The 15,802-nt window shown below is 47.5% G+C and overlaps 1 protein-coding gene across 1 annotated transcript; it reads left to right on the top strand.

Moving 5' to 3' along the window:
• Positions 1–8,507, top strand: LOC134339556 (large ribosomal subunit protein mL49-like). The gene is made up of 4 exons (XM_063036183.1): positions 1–165; positions 1,378–1,537; positions 3,953–4,077; positions 8,103–8,507. Exons 1-4 carry the CDS (start codon positions 16–18, stop codon positions 8,247–8,249), a joined length of 582 nt encoding a protein of 193 aa, XP_062892253.1. The 5' UTR covers positions 1–15; the 3' UTR covers positions 8,250–8,507.
• The last annotated feature ends 7,295 nt before the right edge of the window (positions 8,508–15,802 follow it).

The raw sequence follows: 15,802 nt of genomic DNA, 5'->3' as shown, positions 1-15,802 counted from the left end.
GGTCGTGAAGGATGAATGGCAGCACTATGCCGTCTCCACGCATGCGTATTGCGCCCGCTCTCGCTGAGTGCGCACGCGCGGACTGTCAATCGCCGGCAGAAGATGGCGGCGGTCGTTTTGAACCGTTCGCTGAGGGCTGCACGTCTCGTTGTCCCTCGGCCTCAGGTAGCGGGCAGGGCGGCGATCAGACCGGGAGCAGGACCCACCGGGAAGGCTGGGGCAGTAACTTGAGGGGCGGTGGGGTGGGGTTGGATGCAATGCCGGCGACGGGAGGTGTTACCTGTCGGGAGTCGTTGCCCAGGTTGAGGAAAGTCGGCTGCCTGGACACCGAGTGTGGAGGCGTGGCTAAAACGGGTGGGCGGAGTCTGGGACGGGGCGTGGCCAGAACGGGTGGGCGGAGTCTGGGACGGGGCGCGGCCAGAACGGGTGGGCGGAGTCTGGGACGGGGCGCGGCCAGAACGGGTGGGCGGAGTCTGGGACGGGGCGTGGCCAGAACGGGTGGGCGGAGTCTGGGACGGGGCGCGGCCAGAACGGGTGGGCGGAGTCTGGGACGGGGCGTGGCCAGATTGAGTGGGCGGGGCCAGCTCACCTCGCGCTCCCCCGAGTCGTAAAGTCAAAAGTTGAGTTAATTGCCATTTGAAAGTTCTCAGTTTCAGGTCGGGTCTTCCGATTAGATCATGAGGCTCAACTCTGCCTCTACGTAGAACCTTGAACAGTACAGGCCCTTCGGTCCACGTTGTTGTGCCGACCTTTTAAGTTCAACCTAACCCTTCCCTCCTATTTTCCTTTCATCCATGTGCCTGTTTACGACGCAGTGTCCCCGAATGTATCTGTCTCTGACTCCACCACCAGTAACCCATTCCACACACCAAGCACTCTCTGTGTAAAAAATACCTGTCTCTGACATCCCCTGAGAGTTTACCTCATGTATGATCAGTTCGTTGTTCGGAACAGCTGGCTGGATTTCTCTTCCAATCACCTTAAAATTATGCCCTCATCTATTAACCATTTCCACCCCCCCCTCGGAAAATGCCTCTGGCTGTCCACTTGATCTGTGTCCCTTATAGTCTTGCAGGCCTCTATCAAGTCACCTCTCATCCTCCTTTGCTCCAAAGAGAAGCTTGCTGAACCCATTCTCATTAGACATGGATAACAAACGAAATAATAGAAGTCATCAAACTAAAAGCTCGTGCGTACAAAGTCACTGATAGTGGGAAACTGGAAGATTGGTGGAGCTTTAAAAAGCAACAAAGAGCCACTAAGCAAGCAATAAAGAAAGGGAAGGTAAGGAGCCAGCTGTCAGGCAGCTTTCGGTAGTTTGATCACACAGGACCACCAATTGTGAAGGTTCTCAGTGACGTTTCCGTTTTGTCCTAGAGTTACTGCACGGCTCCGGGTTCTGGTTCCACATATCCGGGGATTGTTGAGTCGACGGAGGAATTCCATTTTGTGGAGAGATTGATTCCACCCACCACCGTGCCAGTTCCTCCGAAACACGACCGTTACCCCACCCCATCGGGATGGTGTCCACCTCGAGGTCTGTGTCGTCCGATGCAATGCTGGAGGATCGAGCAGCATGTGTGGATGTGGGAGGGGGAATTGTCGGTGTTTCGGGTCGATACCCTGCATGAGGGCGTCAATCTCCCCCTTATCTTTCAGCCCAGTGTCACTCTGCCAACCACCTCTGGCTGCTGTCCCACCAAATCAAAGTATCTATCATCCACCCGTCCCTCTCTCTAATAACTGCACCCAGACACCCTTCCCCTGCCTGACACAGCCTCCTCATTCTCCTTCACCCTGCCTCAGACCACCAATCAACATAAAATTAGCCCATCAGCCCATCGAGTCTACTCCACCATTCCATCATGGCTGATTTATTATCATCCTGAACCCCATCCTCCTGCCTTCCCCCCCGTAACCTTTGATGCCCTGACTAAACAAGAACCTATCAAACTCCACTTTAAATATGCCCAGTGACTTGGCCTCCACGGCCGCCTTTGGCATTGAGTTCCACAGAATAATCACCCTCTGGCTGAAGAAATTCCTCACCATCACTGTTCTAAATTGATGTCCCTCTATTCTGAGGCTGTGCCCTCTGGTTCCAGACTCCCCCACTACAGGAAACATCCTCTCCACATCCACTCTATCTGTGTCCTCTGGTCCTAGACTCCCCATTATAGGAAACATCCTCTCCACATCCACTCTATCTGTGTCCTCTGGTCCTAGACTCCCCCACTATAGGAAACATCCTCTCCACATCCACTCTATCTGTGTCCTCTGGTCCTAGACTCCCCCACTATAGGAAACATCCTCTCCACATCCACTCTATCTGTGTCCTCTGGTCCCAGACTCCCCCACTATAGGAAACATCCTCTCCACATCAACTCTATCTGTGTCCTCTGGTCGTAGACTCCCCCACTACAGGAAAGATCATCTCCACATCCACTCTATCTGTGTCCTCTGGTCCTAGACTCCCCCACTATAGGAAACATCCTCTCCACATCCACTCTATCTGTGTCTTCTGGTCCTAGACTCCCCATTATAGGAAACATCCTCTCCACATCCACTCTATCTGTGTCCTCTGGTCCTAGACTCCCTCACTATAGGAAACATCCTCTCCACATCCACTCTATCTGTGTCGTCTGGTCCTAGACTCCCCCACTATAGGAAACATCCTCTCTACATCCACTCTATCTGTGTCCTCTGGTCCTAGACTCCCCCACTGTAGGAAACATCCTCTCCACATCCACTCTATCTGTGTCCTCTGGTCCTAGACTCCCCCACTATAGGAAACATCCTCTCCACATCCACTCTATCTGTGTCCTCTGGTCCTAGACTCCCCCATTATAGGAAACATCCTCTCCACATCCACTCTATCTGTGTCCTCTGGTCCTAGACTCCCCCACTATAGGAAACATCCTCTTCACATCCACTCTATCTGTGTCCTCTGGTCCTAGACTCCCCCACTACAGGAAACATCCACTCCACGTCCACTCTATCTGTGTCCTCTGGTCCTAGACTCCCCCACTATAGGAAACATCCTCTCCACATCCACTCTATTGAGACCTTTCAACATTTGATAGGTTTAAATGAGGTCACCCCTGAATGAGGTTCATGTACCTGACTCAAACATCTCCTCTGGCAGCTCGTTCCACGCACCCACCGCCCTGTGCGTGAAGAAGCTGCCCCTCAGTCCCTCTCAAATCCAATCAGCCCAGCTCAGGTTACCTTCAGCCCAGATGTGTGACCAGTGAGCTCATTGAGTCATAGTCATAGTCATACTTTATTGATCCGGGGGGAAATTGGTTTTCGTGACAGTTGCACTATAAATAATAAATAGTAATAGAACCATAAATAGTTAGATAGTAATATGTAAATTATGCCAGTAAATTATGAAATAAGTCCAGGACCAGCCTATTGGCTCAGGGTGTCTGACCCTCCAAGGGAGGAGTTGTAAAGTTTGATGGCCACAGGCAGGAATGACTTCCTATGACGCTCTGTGCTGCATCTCGGTGGAATGAGTCTCTGGCTGAATGTACTCCTGTGCCCACCCAGTACATTATGTAGTGGATGGGAGACATTGTCCAAGATGGCATGCAACTTAGACAGCATCCTCTTGTCCGACACCACCGTGAGAGAGTCCAGTTCCATCCCCACAACATCACTGGCCTTATGAATGAGTTTGTTGATTCTGTTGGTGTCTGCTACCCTCAGCCTGCTGCCCCAGCACACAACAGCAAACATGATAGCACTGGCCACCACAGACTCGTAGAACATCCTCAGCATTGTCCGGCAGATGTTAAAGGACCTCAGTCTCCTCAGGAAATAGAGATGGCTCTGACCCTTCTTGTAGACAGCCTCAGTGTTCTTTGACCAGTCCAGTTTAGTAAGTCAGTAAAGAGCTGGTGTTTGTTGGGTCCATGGTGTGTAATCGGTGTTTAATCTTTTCCAGATCCACCCCCTGACCTGCCATATATGATCCGGCGTTCCCGCATGCACAACCTCCCAGTTTATACGGACATCACGCACGGCAACAGAAAGACGACGGTCATTCGGAAGATAGAGGGCGACATTTGGGTACGTGATCGTTTCCTTGCATCGTCTTAAAACTGTTTAAACGAAACGTTCCCTCCATTTCTACACCCAATGTTACAGACTCACTTTAAGTTCTCTACAACTCGTGTTGTCATTAAAAAATTATTTTATTTCCCCAAATTGTCTTCTCTTGCACATTAGCTGTGTGTCAGAAACACGAGAGATTCTGCAGATGCTTGAGATCCAGAGCAACAGACTGAAAAAGCTGCAGGTACTTAGCAGGTCAGGCAGAATCCATAGAGAGGAATAAACAGTCTCGTCCTGATGAAAGGTCTCAGCCTGAAACGTTGACTGTTTATTCAGCTCCAAAGATGCTGCCTGTCCTGCTGAGTTCCTCCAGCATTTTGTGGTGCGTTGTCAGTCTTTGTTGTATATTTTTTCATAAATTCAATTGTATTTCTTTATTTTCCTGTAAATGCCCCCAAGAAAATGAATCACAAGGTGACATAGATACACATACTTAATCATAGAAACAGGCTTTTCTGCTCACCTAGTCCAGACCGAACTATTATTCTGCCTAGTCCCATCGACCTGCACCTTTCCACTGTAAGAGAAGTTTGGATAGGTACATGGATGGAGTAAGTATGAAGGGCTCCCATGGACCATAACCCTCCTTACCCCTCACATCCAGGTACCTATGCAACCTCTCTTAAACTCACGTCCACCGCTCCCACTGGCAGCTCGTTCCACACTCTCACCGCCTTCTGAGTGAAGAATTTCCTCTTCATGTTCCCCTTAAACTTTTCACCTTTTACCCTTAACCGATGACCTCTGGTTCTAGTCCCACCTAACCTTAGTGGAAAAAGCCTGCTTACATTTATCCTATCTTTTCCCCCTCGTACTTTTGTAATCAAATCTCCTCTCAATCTTCTACACTCCAGGGAATGAAATCCCAATCTGTTCAGCCTTTCCCTATAACTCAGGTCCTCATGTCCTGACAAATCTTCTCTGCACTCTTTCAATCTTATTGATATCTCTCCTGCAGGTAGGTGACCAGAACTGCTTACAGTAATAACTGAACATGGTGGTGTGGGACCAAAAGCTCCTGTACCTCCTTCCCGATGGTAGGAGAGAGAAGAGAGCATGGCCTGGATGCTGGGGGTCTTTGATGATGGACGTTACTTTCCTGTGATAGTGTTCCATGCAAATATACTCAAAGTTAGCCCACAAGCTTTGATAAGATCCTTTTCTCTCACCTTAAACCTCTGCCATCTAGTTCTTGATTTACCCTGTCTGTGCCCCTCATGACTCGTAAGATGAGCCCTCAGTCTCCAGGGGATAAAGTCCCTGCCAGTTCAATCTCTCCATAACTCAGTTCCTCGAGTCATGACAACATCTTCCAAAAATTAGGAGGGGTGTAGAGAGAGTAAATGCAAGCAGGCTTTTTCCACTGAGGTTGGGTGGGATGACAACTAGAGGTCATGGGTTAAGGGTGAAAGGGGAAATGTTTAAGGAGAAACATGGCCACAAACTATTTCATTCAGAGGGAGGTGAGAGTGTGTACCAGCGCAAGCGGTGCATGCAACCTGGATTTCAATTTTTAAGAGAAGTTTGGATAGGTACATGGATGATAGGGGTATGGAGGGCTACGGTCCCGGTGCAGGACGATGGGAGTAGGCAGTTTAAATGGGTGGGCACCGTTTAGATGGGCCAAAGGGCCTGTTTCTGCTCTATCTTTCTATGACTCTATGACTCTAAATCTTTTCTGCAGTGCTGTGTGGAGAGAGACTGTCTTGGTATGCAGTGAGACTGTCAGGAAGGACAGGCAGATGACAGGGCAAAATTGCAGTCAGCAGGATGAGCTTCAGTGTAACATGGGGACAAAGTCAAAAAGGATGATGAATACAGGACTGAAGGTGTTATATTTGAATACCCAGTATACAAAATAAGGTAGATGATCATGGAGTGCAGTTAGCAATTGGTAGGTATGACAATGACGGCATCACTGTCGTGGCTGGAAGATCATAGTTGGGAGTTTAACATCCAAGGATACGCATTGTATCGAAGGGACAGGCAGGTAGGCAGAGGGGATGGTGTGGCTCTGTTGGTAAACAAATGAAATCAAATCCTTAGAAAGAGGTGACATAAGGAAGATGTAGAATCATTGTGAGTCGACTTAAGAAACTGCAAGGTTAAAAATACCCTGATGGGAGTCATATACAGGCCTCTGAACAGTATCTTGGATGTGGGCTACAAATTACAATGGGGGATAGAAAATGCATGTCAAAAGGGCAATGTTACGATAGTCATGGGGGATTTCAGTATGCATGTAGATTGGGAAGATCCGGTTAATCCTGGATCCTAAGTGGGGGAATTTGTAGATTGCCTTTTAGAGCAGCTCATGGTTGAGCCCACTAGGGGAAAGTCTATTCTGGATTGGGTGTTGTTTAATGAAACGGATTTCTTTAGGGAGCTTAAGGTAAATGGACCCTTAGGAGGCAGTGATCATAATATGATACAATTTGAGGAGGAATAGCTCGATTCAGGTGTATCAGTATTATGAGGTTTTCTGATGAGGAAGTCATCCAGTTGCAGAGGGAGGTACAGAGGCCCAGGTTTTAATACTTGCCGCTTAACACTGAGCGATGATGGTGTTGACTGCTGAGCTGTAATCAATAAACAGAAGCCAGGCGTATATGTAGCGGTTGTCCAGGTGCTCCAGAGTGAAGAGTAGAATTGCACAATCCCTGCATCGTAGAACATAAATCAGTACTGCATAAGAACAGGCCCTTTTCCCCACGTAAGGCCTAACTGAACAATCTGGAGCTGGAGACCCTAAGGCAGTGCTATGTTGAGTTCAATGTCGACTGGCAACTCCTGCAATGATGCTGGTACCTACTGTATCGGCCTCTGCCTTTGGATTCATCAGATGTGTGGAGAGGGTTACAAGGGCAAGAGCCTGCTCTCCATATCATACTGCCCGGGCTCGCCAGACAGCTGGGACGTAATATTCATGGTCAACCACGACCAACGGAGGGTCTCAACTGAACTAATCCCTTCTGCGTACACAGCAGAATCCGAATCAGGTTTATTACCACCGGCATGTGACGTGAAATTTGTTAAATTAGCAGCAGCAGTTCAATGCAATACATATTCCAGCAGAAAAAAATATATAAAAATAATAATAAATAAGTAAATCAATTACTGTATACCTAAATTGAACAGATTAGAGAAACAGAAATGATGTATATTAAGAAAAGTGAGGTAGTGTCTAAGGGTTCAATGTCCATTTAGGAATCGAATGGCAGAGGGGAAGAAGCTGTTCCTGAATCGCTGAGTGTGAGCCTTCAGGCTTCTGTACCTCTTACCTGATGGTAACAGTGAGAAAAGGGCATGGCCTGGGTGCTGGAGGTCCTTAATAATGGATGCTGCCTTTCTGAGACACCGCTCCCTGAAGATGTCCTGGGTACTTTGTAGGCTAGTACCCAAGATGGAGCTGACTAGATTTACAACCCTCTGCTGCTTCTTTCAGTCCTGTACAGTAGCCCCTCCCCCCCATACCAGACAGTGATGCAGCCTGTCAGAATGCTCTCCACAGTACATCTATAGAAGTTTTTGAATGTATTTGTTGACATGCCAAATCTCTTCAAACTCCTAATGAAGTATAGCTGCTGTCTTGCCTTGTTTATAACTACATCAATATGTTGACACCAGGTTAGATCCTCAGAGATCTTGACACCCAGGAACTTGAAACTGTTCACTCTCTCCACTTCTGATCCCTCTATGAGGATTAGTATGTGTTCCTTCATCTTACCCTTCCTGAAGTCTACAATCAGCTCTTTTGTCTTACTGACGTTGAGTGCCAGGTTGTTGCTGTGACACCACTCCACTAGTTGGCATGTCTCACTCCCGTACGCCCTCTCGTCACCACGTAAGCTTCTACCAACAATGGTTGTATCATCAGCAAGTTTACAGATGGTATTTGAGCTTCCTAACGCTCTGTCCTGTGCACAAGTGTTGTTGTTCTGCATGTTTTAACCCCTCTGGTGCCCTCTTGCCTTCCTCAGACACTCGACAAGGACGTGAAGGAATACCTCGTGCAGCTGACGGGCAAGACGCCGCTCACACAGGTCAACGAGGTGACAATGAGTCTGCGGGTGAAAGGTTACTTTGACAAAGAGCTGAAATCGTGGCTGCTGGAGAAGGGGTTCTGAGTTTTGTGAATGGATGTTAAACAGCGTGCTGAGATTGTTTGATTAAAACAGAAATCTACAGTAGAAAATCTCCTGTTTTCACATTATAAGAAACATATCTCTTGTGAATGCACACCAGCCCAGTAAAGTAGAGGTCAGTGTGAACAGCGGAGCGACTCATCAGCTTGGACGGTATATTGATCTACTCGTCTCTCTGAGATCATCCATCATGATTCCAACATCTTTTGTGTCTCCATTAAACCGACAACTTGCTCTGGTTTCCTGCCCGGCATGTCATTTTTATTTTTGTGATTTGTAATTGTGGTCACCGTGTTACAGGAGAGATGTCGTTAAGCTGGAAGTTCGAAGGAGCCACAGGCACTTTGTTCCGGAGGAACTCAGCAGGTCCGGCAGCATCTATGGAGGGGAATAAACAGTCGACATATTGGTCCGAGAGTCTTCATCAGAAGTGGAACAGGAGGGGGAGGAGTTCTCTCCCTACTGCCCGTTTCGCCGCTGCGGTGAAGGTTCTCCGTCTCTGGCAGTGTTCAGGGCTTCCTTTATCGCGTCAATAGCTCAGTTTTCAGTGCTGTCAGCCATGCAAGTCATGGGTGGAGACTCAGGAATACCGTAGGATTCGGATGTAGAAGGATTCTTCATTGCAGTTTCTGTAACAATTTTGTTTTCCCAGTCAAGGTTGTTAGCCCTGAGCTGAACCCCTGAACCTGGAGGACCGGTGGATCACTCTTAGTCTGTCCTCTACCCTTTGACCTGCTTTGCATGGGTGACCCTACCAAGAGCCAAAGCCTAAAGCCCTGACTCCAGCCAACGTAGCTCTCCGGGTCATTGAGGGACGCAAGCCTCCAATGCCCCTGATGCGGCTGTGGTCCTAGTGGAGGGAAAGGGAAGGTTTTAGTGTGACGATATTACATCTCAAAATGCCTTTTGTCGCAGATGGAGTGAGGGAGAGACTGAACGATCTGTTCCCCCTCCCACACCCCTTTCTCACAGTACCATTATCGTACTGCGGCCATCGTTTAACCTACTCTATCTTTTAACCTGGACCACGCCATCTTCATCACTAACTGTTTGTTCAGGGCGCCACGTGGCGGTTAGTGCTATGCTATTGCAGCTCAGGGCTTCAGAGTTCAAATCCGGAGTGCTCTATAAGAAAGTTCGTGCGTTCTTCCCGTGAGAACGTGGGTTTCCTCCGGATGGTCCAGTTTCCTCCCAGAGTACCGGTTGGTAGGTTAATTGGTCATTGTAAACTGTCTGTGACTAGGCTGGGTTAAATCGGTGGGTGGCTGGGTGGTGTGGCTCGTTGGGCCGGGAGGACCTGCTGTGCACTGTATCTCTGAAATACATGAAATAGACAAAGGGAGGGGGAAGAGCACAAGCTGGCAAGTCATTCAGAGGAGGTTGACGAGGATGCTACCAAGATTGGAGGGACTGAGTCATGGAGGGAGGTTCGGACCTTATTCATTGGAGCATAGGAGATTGAGGAGTGACCTTACAGAGGTGTGTAGAATCACGAGGGGCACAGATAGGGTGAATGCACTCAGTCTACTCCCCAGGGTTGGCGATTTAGTAACAAGAGGGCACAGGCTTAAGGTGAAAGGCGGGGAGAGATTTAATGGGAACCTGAGGGACGTCCTCTTCACCCAGAGGCTGGTGTATATGTGGAACGAGCTGCCAGAGGAAGTGGTTGAGGCAGGTACAGAAACAACAGTTAAAAACACTTAATCAGGTACGTGGATAGGTAAAGCTTAGAGGGACGTGGGGCAAATGTGGGCAAATGAAAAGCTAGGATGGGTGTGTCGCCGGGCATGGAGAATTGTGCCAAAAAGTGTGGTGTGACTTTTGTCTGTGAAGTTGAAGTCCATGTAGGGTCCAGCAAATATAGCCCTCCAGGTCATTGAGGCACACAAGCCTTCAAACCCAACGACAAGGTTGTGGACTCTTGGAGGATCAACTTGACCATAAGACAGGAGCAGAAGGAGGCCATTTGGCCCATCGAGTCTGCTCCACCATTTAATCATGGCTGAATCCTTTTGTTCCCTCCTCAGCCCCACTCCCCAGCCTTCTGCTCCACCATTCAATCATGGCTGAATCCTTTTGTTCCCTCTTCAGCCCCACTCCCCAGCCTTCTCTCCGTACCCTCTGATGCCATGTCTGATCAAGAACCTATCAATCTCTGGCTTAAGTACACCCAACGACCTGGCCTCCACAACTGCCTGTGGTAAGAAATTCCAGAAATTTACCACCCTCTGGCTAAAGGAATTTCTCTGCATCTCTCTTTTAAATGGACACCCCTTTATCCTGAGGTTGTGCTCTCTTGTCCTAGACTCTCACACCATGAGAGACATCTTTCTACATCTACTCTCTTTAGACCTTTCAACATTCAAAAGGTTTCAATGAGATCCTCCCTCATCCTTCTAGATTCCAGCAAGTACAGACTCCGAGCTATCAAACATTCCTCGTATTATAACCATTTAATTCCTGGAATCATCCTTGTGAACCTCATCTGAACCTTTCCAATGCCAGCATGATCTTTTCTCAGATGAGGAACCCAAAATTGTTCGCAATACTCAAGGTGAAACCTCACCAATGCCTTATAAAGCCTCAGCATCACATCCCTACTCTTGTTTTCTTGAAATGAATGCCAACATTACATTTGCCTTCCTCACCACCAACTCTACCTGCAAGTTAACCTTGAGGGTGTTCTGCACATGGACTCCCATCTCAGATTTTTGGATTTTCTCCCCTTTTAGAAAATAGTCTGCACATTTATTTCTACTACCAAAGTGCATGACGATGCATTTTCCAACATTGTGTTTCATTTGCCACTTTCTTTCCCATCCTGCTAATCTGTCCAAGTCCTTCTGCAGCCTCCCTGTTTTCGCAACAGTCTCCGTATCACCTGCAAACCTGGCAACAAGGCAATCTTTTCCATCATCTAAATCATTGATATACAGCATGAAAAGAAGCAATCCCAACACCGACCCCTACGGAACACCACTAGTCACTGGCAGCCAACCAGAAAAGGATCCTTTTATTCCTACTTGCTGCCCCCTACTGATCAGCCAAGGCTCTAACCGTGCCAGTAACTTTCCTGTAATAGCATGGGTCTTAACTTGGTAAGCAGCCTCTTGCGTGGCACCTTGTCAAAGCCCTTCAGAAAGTCCAAACATACAATATCTTTTGCATCCCCTTTATCTATCCTACTTGTAATCTCCTCAAAGAATTCCTACAGGTTTGTCAGATAAGGTATTCCCTTAAGGAAACTATGCTGACTTTGTTCAATCTTGTCCTCTGTTGCCAAGTACTCCATAACCTATCCTTAACAATTCACCACAATATCTTTCCAGCCACTGAGGTCAGGTTAACTGGTCTATAATTTCCTTTACTCTGCCATTCTCCTTCCTTAAAGAGTGGAGTGATATTTGCACCATGCCAGAGTCCAGTGATTTTTGCAAGATCATTACTAATGCCTCCACAATCTCTCTTTTCAGAACCTCTCACAACCTCTTTTCAGAACCCTAGGGTGCAGTTCATCTGGTCTGGGTGACTTATATACCTTTAGGTCTTTCAGCTTTTTGATTACCCTCTCCCTGTCATGGTCCAGCCTGTGAAGTCTGCCCGTGAAGCATGGTTCAATGTCTGGTCCGTGGACTCAGGACTCCGAGTCTTCCAGCTGTCCCTCGTTTGGTTGAATTAATCGTAGGCACCTGATTCCCATCTTTGGGCTTGGAATATAAGTAGCTCTGGGGTTGAGTGTGGGTTGCTGGTTTGTCTTGTCAGTCCCCCTTGGAGCAACCAGCTGATGGAAGGCTAGTGAAACCATTCGTGAAATCTAGGCCTGGTTGGAGGATCACCGCTTCATGGACCCTTGTTGCCAGTCGCTGGAGTAGTCATCGTAGTATGGATTTGGCCATTTTTGTAGCCAGCCAAGGTTGCTGGCTGCCCCGAGACTCAGAGCCACCCTGGATTGACCTCCTTTCTGGTCCCTTGCCTCCGCCGGGTAAGCCAGGCCGATTGCCGTTACCCTGTGGTTGGTTCTGTCCCTTCCTGTCCCTTGCCTCCTTCGGGTAAGCCAGGCCGATTGCCGTTACCCTGTGGTTGGTTCTGTCCCTTCCTGTCCCTTGCCTCCTTCGGGTAAGCCAGGCCGATTGCCGTTACCCTGCGGTTGGGTCCGTCCCTCCCTGTCCTTGCCACCGTGGGGTGAAGTTCCGCATCCTGCCCCGGAGAAGCTCCAAGAACCCAAGCCTCGAGGATCCCAAGCCAAGCTCCAAGAACACAAGCCTGAAGTTCCCAGCCTGCAGCCAAGCTCAAGACCCAAGACCCCAGCCTGCAGCCAAGCTCAAGACCCAAAACCCCAGCCTGCAGCCAAGCTCAGGCCTCTAGACCCCAGCCACGTTCTGTCCTGAAGCCATGTCATGTCCTTACCTGGCTCTGGGGTCCGAGCCCGAGGCAAGACCCAGATTCTGGGTCCTTGTCCAGTCTCGGGCTCGGAGTCGAAGCCTTGTCTCCTAGTCCATGGTTTCTAATCCTGGTCCCGCTTTCCCTAGCCCAAGTCTGTGTTCTTGTCCCTGCTCCTGATCTGAATCCTGTCACGTCCCTAATCTAGTCAAGTCCTGTTCCTTGTACTTCAGTGTCTGTGTCTTGCATTTGGGTCCGCTACCAGCGCCCCCATTGTGACACTCCCTTGTAATAGTAACTGCACTCACTTCTCTTCCCTCACACCACCCTTCAATATCTGGTATACTGCCAGTGTCTTCCACAGTGAAGAGTGATGCAAAATACCCATTTAGTTCATCTGCCATCTTCTTGTCCCCTGTTATTATTTCTCCGGTCTCATTTTCTAACAGTCCTGTATCCACTACCATCTCTCTTTTATTTTTTACATACTTGAAGCTTTTGTTATCCACTTTGATATTATTTGCTAGCTTGCTTTCATATTTCATCTTTTCCCTCCTAAAAATTATTTTAGTTGCTCACTGTAGGTTTCTAAAAGCTTCCCAGTTGTCTGTTTTACCACTAATTTTTGTTTTGTTGTATGCCCTCTCGTTTGCTTTTAGATTAGCTTTGATTTCCCTTGTCAGCCACAGTTGTAGTATTTTGCCATTGTATTTGGATACATCTATCCTGCACCACTTTCATTTTTCCCCAGAAACACACGCCAGTACTACTCTGTTGTCATCCCTGCCAGCATCTCCTTGCAATTTACTTCCATACCATTGTCATTTCCTTTACTCCATTGAAATACTGCTACATCAGTTTTTACTTTCTCCCTATCCAATTTCAAGTTGAAGTCAATCGTATTGTGATCACTGCCTCCTAAGGGTCCTTTACCTTAAGCTCCCTAATCACCTGCCATTCACTACATTACACCCAATCCAGTATAGTTGATCCCCTAGTACGCTTAACGAAAAACTGCGTAGGCATTCAACAGACTCACTCTTTTGAGATCCATTGCCAACCTAATTTTCCCAATCGACCTACATGTTGAAATCTCCCATGACTATCATAACATTGCGCTTTAGGTACACCTTTCCTATTTCCTGTTGTAATCTGTGGCCCACATCCCAGATACCGTTGGGACGTCTGTATATAATTGCCAACGTTTTACTCTTGCAGTTTCTGAACTCAACTCACAATGATTCAACATCTTCTAATCCTATGTCACACCCTTCTACTGATTTGAGCCATTCTTTACCAGTAGTGCCACGCCACCCACTCTGCCTACCTTCCTATCCCTCTGATACAACGTGTATCCTTGGACATTCAGCTCCCAACTATAACCATTCTTCAGCCATGACTCAGTAAGCCACACCACCCCCTCTGCCTACTAACCTACCCTTCTGACATAACAAATACCCTTGGACGTTCAGCTCCCAATGGCAGCAGTCCTTTAGCCAAGTTTCAGAGATGGCAACAACGTCATATTTGCCAATCTATAGCTGAATTTCACGATCGTCTATTTTATTCCTTATGCTGTGTGCATTCAAATACAACACTGCCAGTCCAGTATTTGTTGTTTTCTGTTTTAAATGCACCATGCCTCTATTGCCTGTAACTCATCCCACTGGCTGTGATTAAGCCTCATCTCCTGCCTGCCCTTTCTATAATCTCTGTTGCACGCTCTCTTTGACTTATTTCTGTTTTCCCCTTCCTCAGCCCTATCACTCCGGTTACCATCCTCCTGCCAAATTAGTTTAAACCCTCCGCAGCAGCTCTATTAAATGTGCCCGCAAGGATATTGGGCCCCTTTTATTCAGTAAGGGACCCAAAAAAGGCCCAGTTATCCAGGACTCTGAATCCCCGCCCCGCCCTACACCAGTCTCTCAGCCACGCATTAATATGCCTGATCATGTTATTCTTTCACTCGCTAGCCCGTGGCACAGGCAGCAATCCTGAAATTACTACCTTTTCAGCTTCCTAGCTAACTCCCTGAATTGTCTCTTCGGGACCTCTTCCCTTTTTCTACCTATGTCATTGTTACCAACGTCTACCAAGACTTATGGCTGTTCACCCTCTCCCTTCAGAAGTCCGAGACATCCCATACCTTGGCACCTGGGAGGCAACACACCATGCGAGTATCTCTATCAGGCGGACAGAATGAGGGGACCAGAACTGAACACAATACTCCAAGTGTGGTCTAAATAGAGTTTTATAGAACTGCAACATTACCTCACGGCTCTTGAACCCTTTGATTTAAATTTCAGTGTAGGCCAGCAAATTAAGTTGACCATTGTTAATTTAGCCAGGAGTTTCTAAATGTCGAATACTTTTAACTTTTACAATTGCAGTATTGTTTGTAAGATATACACATATACACACACACAGATTGAGCCGAAATTCTAAAATCCAAAATTTGATTTTTTTTTTAGCACTATTGTGATAATAAAACACTGATAAAAGTGAAAAATAAAGATCTCGATTGTGTATTGAAAGAGGGTTGGCCCGAATATTTGCTGCCTAATGGTAGACTGATCATGAAGCAAGCAAAGATCTGTCATGGCGAACTGAAAATTGAACGTAATTGTTTCAAGTATTCAGCATTCAACAGTTTGAGGGACTGGGACTGTGTTGGCAACGAGCTCTACATGGTAAAACAATCTTTCTATTCAATAACCTGTCCAACTTTTCAACATGCTCCTCGCTTCACTAGTCGGCTGTAAAACTCTTCAACAGTTCAAGTGCTGTGAACAGAACTATGGAAATTCAAATATTTCTCCTTAAACGTCATTAGTTCTTGGAAAGATTTCAGGTGAAGAATGTGTGCGTCTATGTGATGTGACTATCCTTTCATATTTGAGTTCTGTTGATAGGCCTTCAGCCTGAAATTGAAGCAGCACACAGAAAACGCTGGAGGAGCTCAGCAGGCCAGGTAGCATCGATGGAAAAGAGTAAACAGTTGACTTATCGGACCCTTCGTCATGACTGGAAAAAAAAAAGATGAGGAGTCGGAGTTAGAAGGTGGATGGAGGGGAGGAAGAAACACAAAGTGATGGGTGAAATGGTGGGGGGGTGGTTGAAGTAAAGAGCTAGGAAGTTGGTTGGTGAAAGAGATG

Source organism: Mobula hypostoma, chromosome 30 (assembly GCF_963921235.1).
Source record: "Mobula hypostoma chromosome 30, sMobHyp1.1, whole genome shotgun sequence".
In the NCBI taxonomy this organism is placed as follows: domain Eukaryota; kingdom Metazoa; phylum Chordata; class Chondrichthyes; order Myliobatiformes; family Myliobatidae; genus Mobula; species Mobula hypostoma.
This window is presented reverse-complemented; position numbering and strand designations above follow the sequence as displayed.